The sequence below is a fragment of the Microtus oregoni genome, unplaced genomic scaffold (assembly GCF_018167655.1).
Source record: "Microtus oregoni isolate MIOR12 unplaced genomic scaffold, Mior012 000046F_ref0000063, whole genome shotgun sequence".
NCBI classification, from domain to species: Eukaryota; Metazoa; Chordata; class Mammalia; order Rodentia; family Cricetidae; genus Microtus; species Microtus oregoni.
Window position 1 is genome coordinate 3,105,430 of NW_024543220.1, and position 15,306 is coordinate 3,120,735.

The 15,306-nt window shown below is 37.7% G+C and overlaps 1 protein-coding gene and 1 gene segment (V, D, J or C); both read left to right on the plus strand.

The window, feature by feature from the left end:
• The window catches only part of LOC121435425, a 289,312-nt gene that overhangs the window by 100,804 nt on the left and 173,202 nt on the right, over positions 1–15,306 (plus strand).
• LOC121435428 (anionic trypsin-2-like) lies at positions 1,003–5,100 on the plus strand. Its single transcript, XM_041634744.1, has 5 exons — positions 1,003–1,042; positions 2,069–2,228; positions 3,653–3,906; positions 4,548–4,684; positions 4,951–5,100. The coding sequence occupies exons 1-5, from the start codon at positions 1,003–1,005 to the stop codon at positions 5,098–5,100; spliced, it is 741 nt and encodes a 246-aa protein (XP_041490678.1).

The following is a 15,306-nucleotide window of genomic DNA, read 5'->3' on the forward strand; positions in this document are numbered from 1 at the left end:
ACTTTTTTTTCTGGCAGGTTAGTTCTCAATAAACTTCAAGATTTAGATTTAGTGATTCTTTTTAGAACTTTTCATGGATCTTCTAGAGGAATGTTTATTCTGAACAGAAGTCAGACTGACCATGTTTTCAAGGCCTTTCTCAATTCTCATTTGGAGAATGGATGTCTATCTCAAGCTACCTACTTATAGATGACAGGGAAGTATTAACTTTTAGCCTGATTGTTAATACAAGGATGAAGAAGCGGAAACTGAATCCATAAAAGCATAAACAGTGAGAGTCAAAGGTCACGACACAGAGGAAAGGAGAATGTGGTATTTGTCTATATTTGGGACACACTGAGGAAGCTTTTACTCACACTTTATCCCTCATACTTCAAATCACTTGTTGGTATGGGCCTTGTTACAGAGGATAGGCAGGTGAAAGCCAGCAGTTTTGAGCAAGTCCATTAGTCCATTTGTCATGAATTCATTCTCTAATTCTGATCACCAAGCCCTTAAATATGGCCTTTCTATATGATAGATTATTCTAGAGATAAGAATCTTTAACTCATATATATAAGATACAGAAACAATGTAATTCTTCTCATACGGTTCTAGATCTCTAAATACCCACTTAATCACCAGTACCAGGTCTTCCTGAAATTAAGTTTTTTGATTCTGGGTATGTCTAAGGACCATGATTGTGCTCTACCATCTAATGTCTTTATATAAGCCTAGGAAGACCCAGCTACATAGATAGTCTATAGTTCTACCGTTTTTGCACCCTGGCTTCCTTTCAAGAATCAGCTGTTCACCTCACCAAAAAAAAAATTTCCTTATCACATGTTGCTGACCTACCCAAAGAATGGACAAATAAAGCAGAGATAATGCATGACCTAGGAAGAGGAAACCCACAGGTGTGCTTGGGAAAGGGCAGTGGGGCACCTCCCCTCTGTACCTCCTTCTCCCTCCAGCACAATATAAATGCAGGCTCTCCCCAAGTACTCACTACCTTCTGCCAAGATGAATGCACTCCTGTTCCTGGCCCTTGTGGGAGCTGCTGGTGAGTTCCATGCCTTAACCCAGGTCCTTCCCTTTCTTCTCCTGGAGACCATCAACCAGTAACTAAAGATGCTTCTTGTACTTTCTGTACTCCAATGTCCCTTGTCTTCCTAACGTAGCTCTGCATCTGTATTTACTTGTTTCTTTGTAAGTTTCATGTTTCTTATCCCCTCTACTGTTGTTTACTATGGGATCCCAATGGCTACAAATGGAAGGCATATGGAGGTTCGATGAAATGAACCATAAGAACTCTGGTTTGGGTCCAACAATTTGGGGATAACTCAGTCACGAATATCTTTGCAGATAATATTGATATTTGAAAGTTGAAAACCTAATTACACTGAGGATTAATGTATTAAAATTCTGCCCTTATGTGGCAGGAGCAGTAAATTTGTAGTAAGAAGAGGATTTCTGAAATATATGTATATATGAACTTAATATATATTATAATTTTATTATGTATTATTATTTATTAATAGATACTAAAAGCAAAATTATATTAAAACTCATAAAAATGCAATCAGGGTTAAAAATCAGTGATCTTGGTCAATAGCATTCTATCTTTATATCTATATATACATGAGACCTTAATATATATACTGAGCTGTAAAAACACTTAGATATATTGAGGTCTACATACACAAGATATTTTCAAGGAAGTTTCAACTATACTAATCCCCTTAAGCTCTGTTAGACACAGGGTATCAAGGAATTATGAATCAGAGATCAAAGCTAGTAGTGAATCAGACAACAATCCCTGTGCTTAATCCTGCAATCTGATGAGATCCTTTGCCCTGTTTCCTGTAATCCATTAGAACACTGTTACTTACAGAGAAGCTTTCTATTGTATTATGGACAGCACTCTGTATTAGGAAATATTAGAAGACACTATAGGTCTACTGTTGCCACTTGCCTTTAGTTACTGTAATAAATAAGGATTCCTAATTAGCTTAAGGTTGAAACACGACTGAGGACTGCAATTTCCAGTAGCTTGATGAATTGTCTTCTCTCTTCTTTTCTACTAAAGTTGCTTTCCCTGTCGACGATGATGATAAGATTGTTGGAGGATACACCTGCCAGAAGAACTCTGTCCCCTACCAGGTGTCTCTGAACTCTGGCTACCACTTCTGTGGAGGCTCCCTCATCAATAACCAATGGGTGGTGTCTGCAGCTCATTGTTACAAGAGGTAAGTGATGGGCTCTGTCTTTGCAGAACACATATGACGTTTGCAAGGGAATGGGATGAGATTAGGTATCAACTGAGGTATTTAGATGAATGGAAGAGTCAGTGAAGAGAGATTATTGACCTCAACGCTTTTCGTGAATTTGTAGAGAATAAGGACAAAGAATATTAAGCCTATTACAACCCTGAACCATCCAAAGTCAGCCAGGGATAAAAAATAACAAAAGAAAGAAAAATTAATATTAGGGATAATAGAACTCTCATGAAGTTACTCACAGACTTCATATAGTTACACAGGGTCCTGTAGCAGGGAGATAAACCGAGTTTTCTGAGTTTGGAGTATCAGCAAGCTTTTTTTGAATTATAAAGGAGATTTAATATATCCATTCTCATTCTGGAAGTGGACAGAACTTTCTTAATAGATAACAATTATTCATATTTTAACTGTAACATCTAAGTGGATGTCAAGATCAACTGCATTTCTGTGATGCTACTACAGTTTTGCTGTTAGTTGTTTTCGTAAATAGTCTCTATGATGACATAGCTTCTATAAATTATGTTGCTCAGCAATATTTTGTTTGGTTTTTAAGCACAAGATTTCTAAATGGGTGTTGGAGGTTTTTACAATCATGCGCAATATCTTCATTTTATAAATGGGAGAGACTGAAGCCATGATTGGGGATAGTGGACATGGGCAGAGGAGGCACCTGAAGGAATAGAGAAGTGACAGCTGGAATTCAAATGTCATACTTGTCTCCTTGTCATCCGTGATCCTAGGGCATGTTGAGAAGACATAGTGACAGCTCAAGCCATGTGCTTAAACTGCCTATTAAAACTCATCTCATTATATAGAAATAACCAGGTATCATATTCATTAAAAGAGTGTTTCTTACCAGAAAATGCATCTGAGTCATTAAGATTCTAATTCAGAAAGTTGAGCAGTAAACCCAGATGGACAAAATTCAAAGCAAATTCTGAGCTGCCATAGTTTCACGTTTCAAGCTATTCTTTTCTATTTGTTTGTTTTTTACTGAGATAGGGTTCTTCTGTATAGCTCAGACTGTCCTAGAACTCACACTGTAGTCCAGGCTGGGCTTGGTCTCAGAGATCTTGATTTCTTTGTCCCTGAGTGAGGGAATAAAGGCATGTGTATCTGTTGCTGAGAATTAGACCATTTTATTGGGTTGTTTTCATCCATTGGGGAACAGTAGGTTGGTGAACAATCTTCATCTGTTCCTATTACTTGTCTTTAAAGTAGAAAGAAATTTGGGTCTCAAGATGGTACTTCCACATCACACCTTTGCTACTTCGTTGAGGTTAAAGCAGGCCTCATCCCATGTTTAGACTACCCAGCTAAAAGAGTTACTTGACCTGGACTATCTGAGGTAATGGATAGGAATTTTCTGCCATGTCTTTTCTTTCCAACAGCCGCATCCAAGTGAGACTGGGAGAGCACAACATCAATGTCGCGGAAGGCACTGAGCAGTACGTCACTGCCTCCAAGATCATCAAGCACCCCAGCTTTAGTTCATCAACCCTGAACAATGACATCATGCTGATCAAGCTTGCTTCCCCTGTGACCCTCAATGCCCAAGTAGCCACTGTAGCTCTGCCCACCTCCTGCGCAGGTGCTGGCACTCAGTGCCTCATCTCTGGCTGGGGCAACACCTTGAGCTCTGGTGGTGAGTACTTCATCCACATCTTTTGAGAACTAAGCCAGATTCTGCACATAAAGGATTGGCTTCTAGGCCATAAATGCATGTCAGTACCCCCAAAACACAAGGTTCTACAATGGTCACAAGGGGCATTGACCTACAGAATGATCTGGTCCCAGAATGTGAACAGAAGAATTACAGAATGTACTATCATTAGTTCCAAGAAAAACATCAATAATGACTATTTTTTTATCATTATTTATTTATTAAAGATTTCTGTCTCTTCCCCGCCACCGCCTCCCATATCCCTCCCCCTCCCCCAATCAACTCCCCCTCTCTCATCAGCCCTAGAACAGACTGGGTTCCCTGCCCTGTGGGGAGTTCAAGGACCTCCCACCTCCTTCCAGGTCTAGTAAGGTGAACATCCAAACAGCCTAGACTCCCACAAAGCCAGTACGTGCAGTAGGATCAAAACCCAGTGCCATTGTTCTTGACTTGACTATTCTTCATATCTTGAAGAAAACACAGTAATCCTCTATACTAGTCTATCCAAGGGAGACTCTAGTTCCTCTTCAATGGCAGCTTCAATGCTCACATACTGAACAACACTGAAACGTTGTTCTCTAACCTGGTCTCTATCATATTTCCTTCTTCTCTTTTCCTCAAAGTGAACAACCCAGACCTGCTCCAGTGCCTGAATGCCCCAATACTGTCTCAGTCTGCCTGTCAATCAGCCTACCCTGGACAGATAACCAGTAACATGATTTGTGTTGGCTACCTGGAGGGAGGCAAAGATTCCTGCCAGGTAATTGGCTCCCTTTTCAAATAAATATCTTGTTTTCCCAGGAGTGGGAGTGGATTGGCCTAGTGTGTGGGTCAGGAAGTTTCCTCTTGTGGTTCCATGGGAAAGGGAGGAGGTCTTTTCCGGATGTCATTTTAACACATTAGCAAGAATAGGGGATTGGATAAAAAAATGGAGATCCAGGGAGGCTAGAATTGTATCTTCAGGTCAGAGTGAATGTAGTCTATTTTATATGCCCCTTCATTAAACACTTTATTCCTCTATCCTAGGGTGACTCTGGTGGCCCTGTGGTCTGCAATGGACAACTCCAGGGCATTGTCTCCTGGGGCTATGGCTGTGCCCAGAAGAATCTCCCTGGTGTGTACACCAAGGTCTGCAACTATGTTACCTGGATTAAGAACACCATTGCTGCCAACTAAGAATCCTTCATCTCCCTGAAATTACTATGTCAATAAACTGAATTCCTTACTTTCTGTGTTTTGGGTTAATCTCTTCGTACTCTTGTTTGTGAGAAATACACATCCTTTGAGGCTATCTTTTTCTATCTTTGAGATAGGGATAGAATCCTTCACCTCCAAAAATGTTACATGGTATTTTAAGTCAACCGCAGTTGAAAAAAAAACTAAAATTACATGGTAGAAAAACAGGTTTTGGTTTTCTTTAAAAAGTCATATATCAGAATATATGTGATAAAAAGTCTCAATTTTCTTTTACACTTATGTGTGGGTTATGAATGACCACTTTCATGAACACATTCATTTCATTGTTAGCAATAAATATCACGTATTATAAACAGGATTTTTCCTATTTGGTTGCAATGAGTCCTAAAGGTGTTAACATACTCATTTATCATCATAGACGCTAAGATTCTTACATACGTTGATTATAGTGGAAACATTTTTTTCCCCACAGAAAACATGTAGGACTTGTACATGTGTCCATAGGAATAGCTTTCCTCTATCTACATTCCTCATAACCCTACAACATTTCCTTCTATTTATCCATGATAAGAGACTATCTATGCAGCAGTCTGAGCTCTACATAGATATTCCCACACTTAGGTTGCTCTCTCTGTAGAGTGATTGTTATTGGAGTGGCAAAGCTAGACACAAATGCACAGAGGGCATTGTCGTACAGCTCCCTTCTCCAAGCAGATGATGAACCAGGGGATTGCTTCCTCTTCCTTGTGCTGACTGCCCTGATATGTATTCACTCCTGTAGCAATTCTGCTGACCATGAGGACTTTGTACAGCACGCACATTGTCTGCCTAGGTGCTATGAAACATCATGGCAAATAGTCTCAACTCAGGCAAAACACACCCAAATTATCACTTGCTTTTGTGCCTTTATCACTAGATTTAACCTTGAGCAAGCTCAATCATTTCTCTAGATGCTACATTACAACATAAAATTGCATCATACATATTTTTTTCTTTTTGAGACAACATATTTCTTTGATTCTCGGGTGACCCTTGAGCTGTCAGTGTGAACCAATATGTCTGAGTCTAATAAAGATTAGTTTTCTCACAGAAATAAAATAATAAAATTTGAGATCCTGCAAGCTGCTAGCCCCATCTTACTCTCAATCTTGCCTAACCTCCTGCCACCTCGGTGGAACTCTGAAACATAGTTTGCTTCAATACAGAGGGACTAAGAAGTGAGTGACCAGACATGTGGTGTGACACTCCATTCTCTAGGATCTTCATAGTGGGAAAAAGCTCTGGGGCCCTTCCCCAACTGCCTTGGCTTCTCTAGCCAGCCTACAGGACAGTTTCCTGCAGGTAACCGGCCACAATACCCAACCGCATCCACTAGACCCTGCAAGCTATTAGCCATATCCTGCAACCAAACTCATCTATCCTCCTACAACTACAGTGGAACTCTGAAACACAGCTTGCTACAATACTGAGGAGACCAAGAACTTGCTATAACACTGAGTGTACCAAGGTGTAATCAGGAGCAGAGACCAAGAGAACAGGCTTAGAGAAACCTCAGTGGTTCCCTGAGACAGAGACATTGACAGTACAGAGCAGACCAAGAACAATTCATAAAGGCTCAGACATCCACTTCAAGGATTGGACCAAGATACACAGTCACTGCTGGCCTCATTTGAAGGAAGAGATGAGTAGGCATCAATGCAAGAATTCATACAACAACCTAAAAAGCAACATGATAATATCAGAACCCAGTAATCACAAAAGAGAAAGACTTGATCATCCTAACCCAGAAGACACAGAAGAAAATGACTTTATATGTTACTTTATGAAGATAATGGAAAACGAAAACTCCCTTTCAAAAATGGAGAAAAAGACAAAAAATTAGTAGAAATTAATAAATCCCTAAAGGAAACCCAACAAAACCAAGAAAAAAAAAACAATCAAACAGGTAAAATAAACAGTTCAAGACTTGAAGACTGAAATAGAGGCAATAAGGAAAACACAAACCAAGGGAATTCTGGATATGGAAAATCTGAGTAAATGGGAAGGAACTACAGAGGTAAGGATAACCAACAGAATACCAAAGATAGGAGAAAGAATGTCAGGTGTTGAAGATACTATATAGGAAATAGATTCATTGGTCAAAGAAAACATTAAATCCAACAAATTCTTAACATAAAACACCCAGAAAATCTGAGACACCATGAAAGACCAAATATAAGAATTATAGGGATAGGAGGAAAAAAACTCCAGCTCAAAGGCACAGAAAAATATATTCAACAAAATCATACAAGAAAACTTTCCCAGCCTAAAGTAGGATAACCCTATGAAGGTACAAGAACTTACAGAACACCAAATAGATTGGATCAAAAAAAAATCCCTCACCATATAATAATCAAAATAAAAACATACAGAATAAAGAAAGCGTATTAAGAGATGCAAAGGAAAAAGGTCAAGTAACATATAAAGGTATACCTACTAGAATTACACCTGACTTCTCAGTGTAAACCATGAAACCCAGAAGGTCCTGGGCAGATGTGCTGCAGACAATAAGAGATCAAAAATGCAAACCCGGACTACTATACCCAGCAAAACTTTCAATCACAATCAATGGAGAAAACAAGATATTCCATGACAAAAAGAGATTTAGAACATATGTATCCACAAACCCAGCCCTACAAAAAGTATTGGAAGAAAACCCCAATACATGAAAGCCAACTGCACCCACAAAAACAGAGGCAACAGATAACCTCCCACCAGAAAACCCAAAGAATGGAAACACACAAACACTACTAACAAAACATAACAGAAACTAAAAACTACTGTTCATTAATATATTTTAATATCAATGGACTCAATTCACCTATAAAAAGACCCAGGCTAAGAGAATGGATTCAAAAACAGGATACAAGAAATATGCCTCAACCTCAAATAGGCATTACCTCTGAGTAAAGTGTTGGGAATGGTTTTCCAATCAAATGGACCGAAGAAACAAGTGGGTTTGGCTATCCTAATCTCTAACAAAATAGATTTCAAATTAAAATCAATGAAAAGAGATGGAGAACACTTTATATCCATAACAGGAACAAGCCATCAAGTTGTAGTTTCAATCCTAAACATCTATGCCCCTAATACAAGAGAACCCACATATGCAATGGGAACATTACTAAAGCTTAAATTGCACATCAAACCTCAGACGTTAACAGTAGGAGACTTAAACACATTACTCTTACCACTAGACTGGTCAACCAGACAGAAACTTAAGAGAGAACTGAAAGAACTAATTGATGTCATGAATCAAATGGCCTTAACAGACAACCATAGAACATTCCACCCAAACATGAATATACCTTTTTCTCAGCACCTCATGGAACCTTTTCTAAAATTGATCACATACTTGGTAAAAAAAAAAAGCTAACCTAAACAGAAACAAAAAAAGTTGTAGTAACCCCCTGTATCTTATTGGATCACCATGATTTAAAGTTTGAACTTAACAACCACACTACTTTCAGAAAGCCTAAAAACTCATGGAAATTGAACAGTAAACTATTGAACCACGCTTGGGTCAAGGAAGAAATAAAGAAATTAATTAAAGACTTTTCAGAATTCAATGAAAATTATGGTGCAACATAGCCAAACCTATGGGATATTATGAAAGCAGTGATAAGAGGAAAGTTCATAGCACCAAATGTCCACATAAAGAAAATGGAGATAACTCACTTCAGTGACTTAACAGCCCACCCGAAAGCTCTAGAAAAAAATGAAGCAGACCTAGAAGTAGAAGACAGGAAATAATCAAATTGATGACAGAAATCAATAAAATATAAACAAAGAAAACAATACAAAGAATCAATGAAACAAAAAGCAGGTCTTTGAGAAAATTAACAAGATTATCAGTCTCTTATTCAAACTAATCAAAAGGCAGAGAGAGAACATCCAATTAACAAAATCATGAGTTAAAAGGGTTACATAGCAAGAGACACTGGTGTAGGGGATTCTTCTTTCCATTTTGCTTATATTGGATAATAAATAAAGGAACTGCCTTGGCCTGAGAGGGGCAGAACTTAAGAAGGCAGAGAAGACAGAACTAAATTCTGGGAGGAAGAAAACAAATACATAGGAACACCATGGAGCCGCCAGAGAAAGACATGCTAAATCTTTCTTGGTAAGCCACTGCCACATAGTGGTACACAGATTAATAAAAGTGAGTTAAATCAAGATGTAAGAGTCAGCCAATAAGAGGCTAAAACTAATGGACCAAGCAGTGATTTAATTAATACAAATTTTATGTGGTTATTTTGGGGCTAAGATAGCTGAGTGGATGGGATGAACAAGTGAACAAACAGGTCATCACCCTGTAACAGTACACTAAGGGAATTTAGAGAATTATTAGGTCATACTTCAGAACCCTGTACTGTACAAAATCAGAAAATATAAAAGAAATGAGCAATTTCTAGATAGATGTCATAAACCAAAATTAAATCAAGACCAGGTGAATAATTTAAATAGACCTTTAAACTGCAAGGAAATAGAAGCTGTCATCAAAAACCTCCCAGCCAAAAAAAATGGTCAGGGCAGATTTATACCAGAAATACCAAAAAGAGCTAATACATATACTCCTCAAAGTTTTCCACATAATGGAAACAGAAGGAACATCACCAAACACTTTTTATGAGGCTGCAGTTACCCTGATACCAAAACCACACAGACTAAATCAAGAAAGAGAATTACAGACCAATATCCCTCATGAACATGGATTAAAAAAACGCTCAATGAAATACTGGCAAACGGAATCTAAGAACACATCAGAAAACTCATCCACCATCAAGTTGGCTTCATCACAGAGATGAAGAGATGGTTCAACATACTAAAATCTATCAATGTATATCATCATATAAAAAACTGACACAAATATATTACTGGCTAGATACAGCATATGAGCAAGAGCATGCTTTTTCTTTTTTTAAATTATTTATTTATTTATTTATTTATTATGTATACAGAGCATTCCTTCCATGTATGCCTGCAGGCCAGAAGAGGGCACCAGACCCCAATACAGATGGTTGTGAGCCACCATATGGTTGCTGGGAATTGAACTCAGGACCTTTGGAAGAGCAGACAACACTCTTAACCTCTGAGCCATCTCTCCAGCCCCGCATGCTTTTTTCTTATGTAGTCTTGTATAATATTATACATTCTAAATCCATACATTTTCCAAAAAAATGTTATTCCATTCTTTCTTTAGCACTGAGTAGTCCCCCCCCCCTCAGAGGAGTAGACGCAGGTAATAACGATGAGTTATGAGAGAGGATATATAGATAATTGAAGTTCTAACTCTCTCATGGATTTTTCACTTTTTATGGTGGAGAAGTGTATAAAAATATTTTTGATAGTGAAAGTGTAAAATACAATGTGAATATCTACAGCGTTTATCCTGAATGGTCATTCTATCTATACCAGAATAAAAGTTCATTGAGCCATAAAAAAAAACTGATACAAAAAATCCATATGATTATCTCATTAGTTACTGAAAAAGCATTCATCAAAATCCAACAATCCTTCATGATAAAGATCTTGGAGAGATCAGGGATACAAGGAACATATCCAAACATAATAAAAGCATTATATTGCAAGCTGACAGCCAACATCAAATTAAATGGAGAGAAACTCAATGCAATTCACTAAAATCAGGGACAAAACAAGGCTGTCATCTCTCTCCATATCTCTTCAACATAGTTCTTGACGTTCTGGCTATAGTAATAAGACAACAAGGGAGATCAAGGGTATTCAAATTGGAAAGAAAGAAGTCAAACTTTTATTATTTGCAGATGATATAGTAGTATATATAAGCGACCCCAAAAACTCTTCCAGGAAAATCCTCCAGATAATAAATACCTTAAGTAATGTGGCAGGATACAAGATCAACTTAATAAAAAATCAGTAGCCCTCCTATATACAAATGATAAAGAAGCTGAGAAAGAAATCAGAGAAACATCACCTTTCTCAATAGCCACAGATAACATAAAATATCTTGGTGTAACACTAACCAAAGAAGTGAAAGACCTGTATAACAAGAACTTTAAGTCTTTGAAAAAAGAATTTGAACAAGATACCAGAAAATGGAAAGATCTCTCATGCTATTATATAGGTAGGATCAACATAATAAAAATGGCAATTCTACGAAAAGCACTCAAATCAAAATCCCAACACAATTTTTACTGACCTTGAAAGAACAATAATCAACTTCATATGGAAAAATAAAAAACACAGGATAGACAAAATAATCCTGTACAATAAAGAAACTTCTGGAGACATCACCGTTTCTGACATCAAACTCTATTACAGAGATACAGCAATGAAAACAGCTTGGTATTGGCATAAAAACAGAGAGGTTGACCAAGGAATCAAATCAAAGACCTGGATTAAATCCACATACCTATCAACACCTGTTTGTTTGTTTTTTCAAAGAAGCTAAAATTATACAATGGAAAAAAAGAAAGCATCTTCAACAAATGGTGCTGGCAGAACTGGTTGTCACTTGCAGAAGCATGAGGCTGTGCCTCATGACCGAGATAACCTGAGTCTTTAGGGACAACTGTTTAATTCTTTTTTTTTTTTGGATCCATTTTTAAAATGTGTCACTAAAGCAGAAAACAGTGTTTTGTGGAGAAACATGGGTACTCATGATTATAACTGCACGAGTGATTGACAAGAGCTGGGTTGCGAATGTGGAGGAGTTTTAGGGATAACCCAGTTTGTTAGCTTGTGTTTGGTTCTTAGGTGTGTATCAAGCTAGTAGACAGGAAAACTCTATGTCGAATTTCGCTTCTTCTTTCCCATCTTCCCTGCCTTCCTTCCTTTGTATGTGTGCCCCATGTGCTGCAGTGGCCAAATGAGGACCTCTTGGGACTGGGATTACAGGTTATCAGCTGCCTCATGTGTGTGCTGGGATTCAAAACCAGGCTCTACAAGAGCATTAAGTGCTCTTAATCACCAACCCTCTCGCCCCTATTTTTTTTCGGCAAGAATGTTATTTAAACTAAAAATAAAAAATTCTGAATAGATCCACCAATTTATTGGTGCTTCTTTCTTACCAGTTTACAAACCAGTGTCCCATTTTAAATTGGCAGTTAACATAATTTTTTTGTGCTTTAATTCTTATGCTAAGTGATTTTTCTCTTCCCAGCTCTCCATTGCTGATGTGTAGTTATTGTAATTAAGTTTTTAATTAATTTCTTTGCCAATTTCCTTTGTGTGAAGTTTACATATTGTACTTTGCTGTAGAAAATCCATTTGATAATAAAATTCAAATTTAAAAAAAAAGAACTGGTTGTCAACATATAGAAGAATGAAAATATATCCATACCTATCCCCATGAATAAAAGTCAAGTTCAAGTAAATTAAAGACCTCAATCAATATATATCTGATTATACAGAACATGATAGAAAAGAAATTAGGAAATAACCTGCAAAGCATGTGTACAGGAAAACACTGCCTAAATATAACCCTAGTAGCACAAACTCTCAGAGCAACAATAAATAAATGTGAACTCCTGATACTGAGAAGGTTCTGTAAAGCAAAGCACACAGTCAATAAGACAAAAAGGCAGCTTACTAAATGGGAAAGATCTGCACCAAAATCATACAAAGGAATGATCTCCAAAATATATAAAGAACTCAAGAAATTAGACATCCAAATTCTAAATAACCCAATTAAAAAATGGGATACAGAACTAAACAGAGAATTCTCAACAGAAGAATCTCAAATGGCCAAAAGACAGTTAAGGAAATGTCCAATATCCTTAGTGATCATGGGAATGAAAATTAGGATAACTCTTAGATACCATCTTACACCTGTCAGAATGACTAAGATAAAAAAAAAATCAATGGTATTTTATGCTGAAGAGGATATGGAGTAAAGGGAACACTCATTCATCCTGGTGGGAATGCAAACTTGTACAACCACTTGGAAATCAGTATGGTAGTTTCTCAGAGAATTAGGTATCAATCTATTTCAGGATCCAGCAGTACCAGTCTTGGGCATAAATCTAAACAATACTCAACAACGCTACAAAGACATTTGTTCAATTATGTTCTTAGAAGCATTGTTTGTAATATCCAGAACATGGAAACAACCTTGATACCTCTTAACTGAAAAATCAATAAAGAAAATGTAGCACATTTATACTTTAGAGTACTACTCAGTGGCGAAAAAAAAAATACACCTTGAAGATTGCATACAAATAGATGTAAATAGAAAAAAACCATCCTGAGTGAGGTAACCCAGATCCAAATAGATAAATATGGTATGTACTCACTTTTAAGTGAACACTAGGCATAAACACAAGATATTGAGCTGCTAGATCATGATCCGAGAGAAGTTAAGTTACAAGGTTATCTCTAAGAAAAACATATATAGATCCACCTGGAAAGTTAAAATAGACCAGATCACCTAATAAATTGGGAATATATGGGTCTAGAGAGAAGGGTGGATAAAAAAGAGTAGAGGAGGGGAGAAGTGGAGTGGCAAAGGGAACTTGAGGGAACAGTATAACTGAGATGAAGGAAGGACAGAAATGAGAGCAAGGAAAGTAATATCTTGATTGAAGAGCCATTATGGGTTTAGGAAGAAACCTGGCTCTAGAAAAAATTCCACAAATCCACAAAGATGACCCTACCTAAAACCCTAAGCAATAGAGGAGAGAGTGTCTGAATTGGCCTTATACTTAAGTCAGACTGATGAATATCTTAAATATTACCATAGAACTTTTATCCAGCAACTGATGGAAATAGACTCACTGGACTGAGCTTCCAATGTCCAGTAAGAGTGGAAGGAGTGAGAATATGAGCAAAGAATTCAACACCATGATAAGGTTACCCACTGAAACAGTTTGCCTGAGAAAATGTGGTGTGGGAGGTCCTTTTGTCTATGTGTTATTTTTATTGCATAATGAATAAAGAACTGGCTTGGCCTATAGCATGGGAGAAGAAAATCAGAGTTGGAGAAACAACATGGAGCCATTGGAGATAGACATGCTGAAACTTTGCTGATAGGCCATGACCTCATGGTAATATACAGATTAATAGAAATAGGTTAAATTAAGATGTGTTATCCAATAAGAAGGTAGAGCTAATGGGCCAAGCAGTGTTTTAATTAATATAGTTTCTGTATGATTATTTTGGTTATGAGTGGCCAGGATAAAAAAGCAGCCTCCATATAAGAGTTTGGCACCCAGGTGGCTATCTAAAATCCACTTAAAACCTCAGAGGGCTTGAAAAGAAATTATAGACACAAAAAACAAAGTTTAGCTGCATTGTTTTGCCAAATGGGTTTGCTTGAGGCAAACTGCTTCTTTAAGAGAGGTCTTATTGATTAATCACTAGCTGCTGCATGGTTTCAAAATGGCAGCTTCCCAGAGGTGGGCCATGAATTCTGACTCTTTCAGGAAACTGAGCATTTTGGTGGCATTTGTGAGCAGTGTTCTGCAGTTTGCTTAATGGCAACATGGACTGGTTGTGTGCCTGGAACTGGGGTGATGTGAGAGGCTCAGAGGTACCAGTGGCTCTGTCATGCTGGACTGTGAAACAGTATCATACATACCCTAGTAATGATGCACCTGACTGAGAAAAGATCTTCACCAACGCTGCAACAGACAAAGGTCTGATCTCCAAAATATATAGAGAGCTCAAGAAACTAGACTTTAAAATGCTAATTAACCCAATTAAAAAATGGGGCACTGAACTGAACAGAGAATTCTCAACAGAAGAAATTCAAATGGCCAAAAGACACTTAAGGTCATGCTCATCCTCCTTGGTGATCAGGGAAATGCAAATTAAAACAACTTTGAGATATCATCTTACACCTGTCAGAATGGCTAAAATCAAAAACACCAATGATAGCCTTTACTGGAGAGGCTGTGGAGGAAGGGGTACACTCATCCATTGCTGGTGGGAATGCAAACTTTTGCAACCACTTTGGAAATCAGTGTGGCGATTTCTCAGGAAATTCGGGATCAACCTATCCCAAGACCCAGCCATACCACTCTTGGGAATATACCCAAGAGATGCCGTATCATATGACAAAAGCATTTGTTCAACTATGTTCATAGCAGCATTATTTGTAATATCCAGAACCTGGAAACAACCTAGATGTCCTTCAATGGAAGAATGGATGAAGAAAGTGTGGAA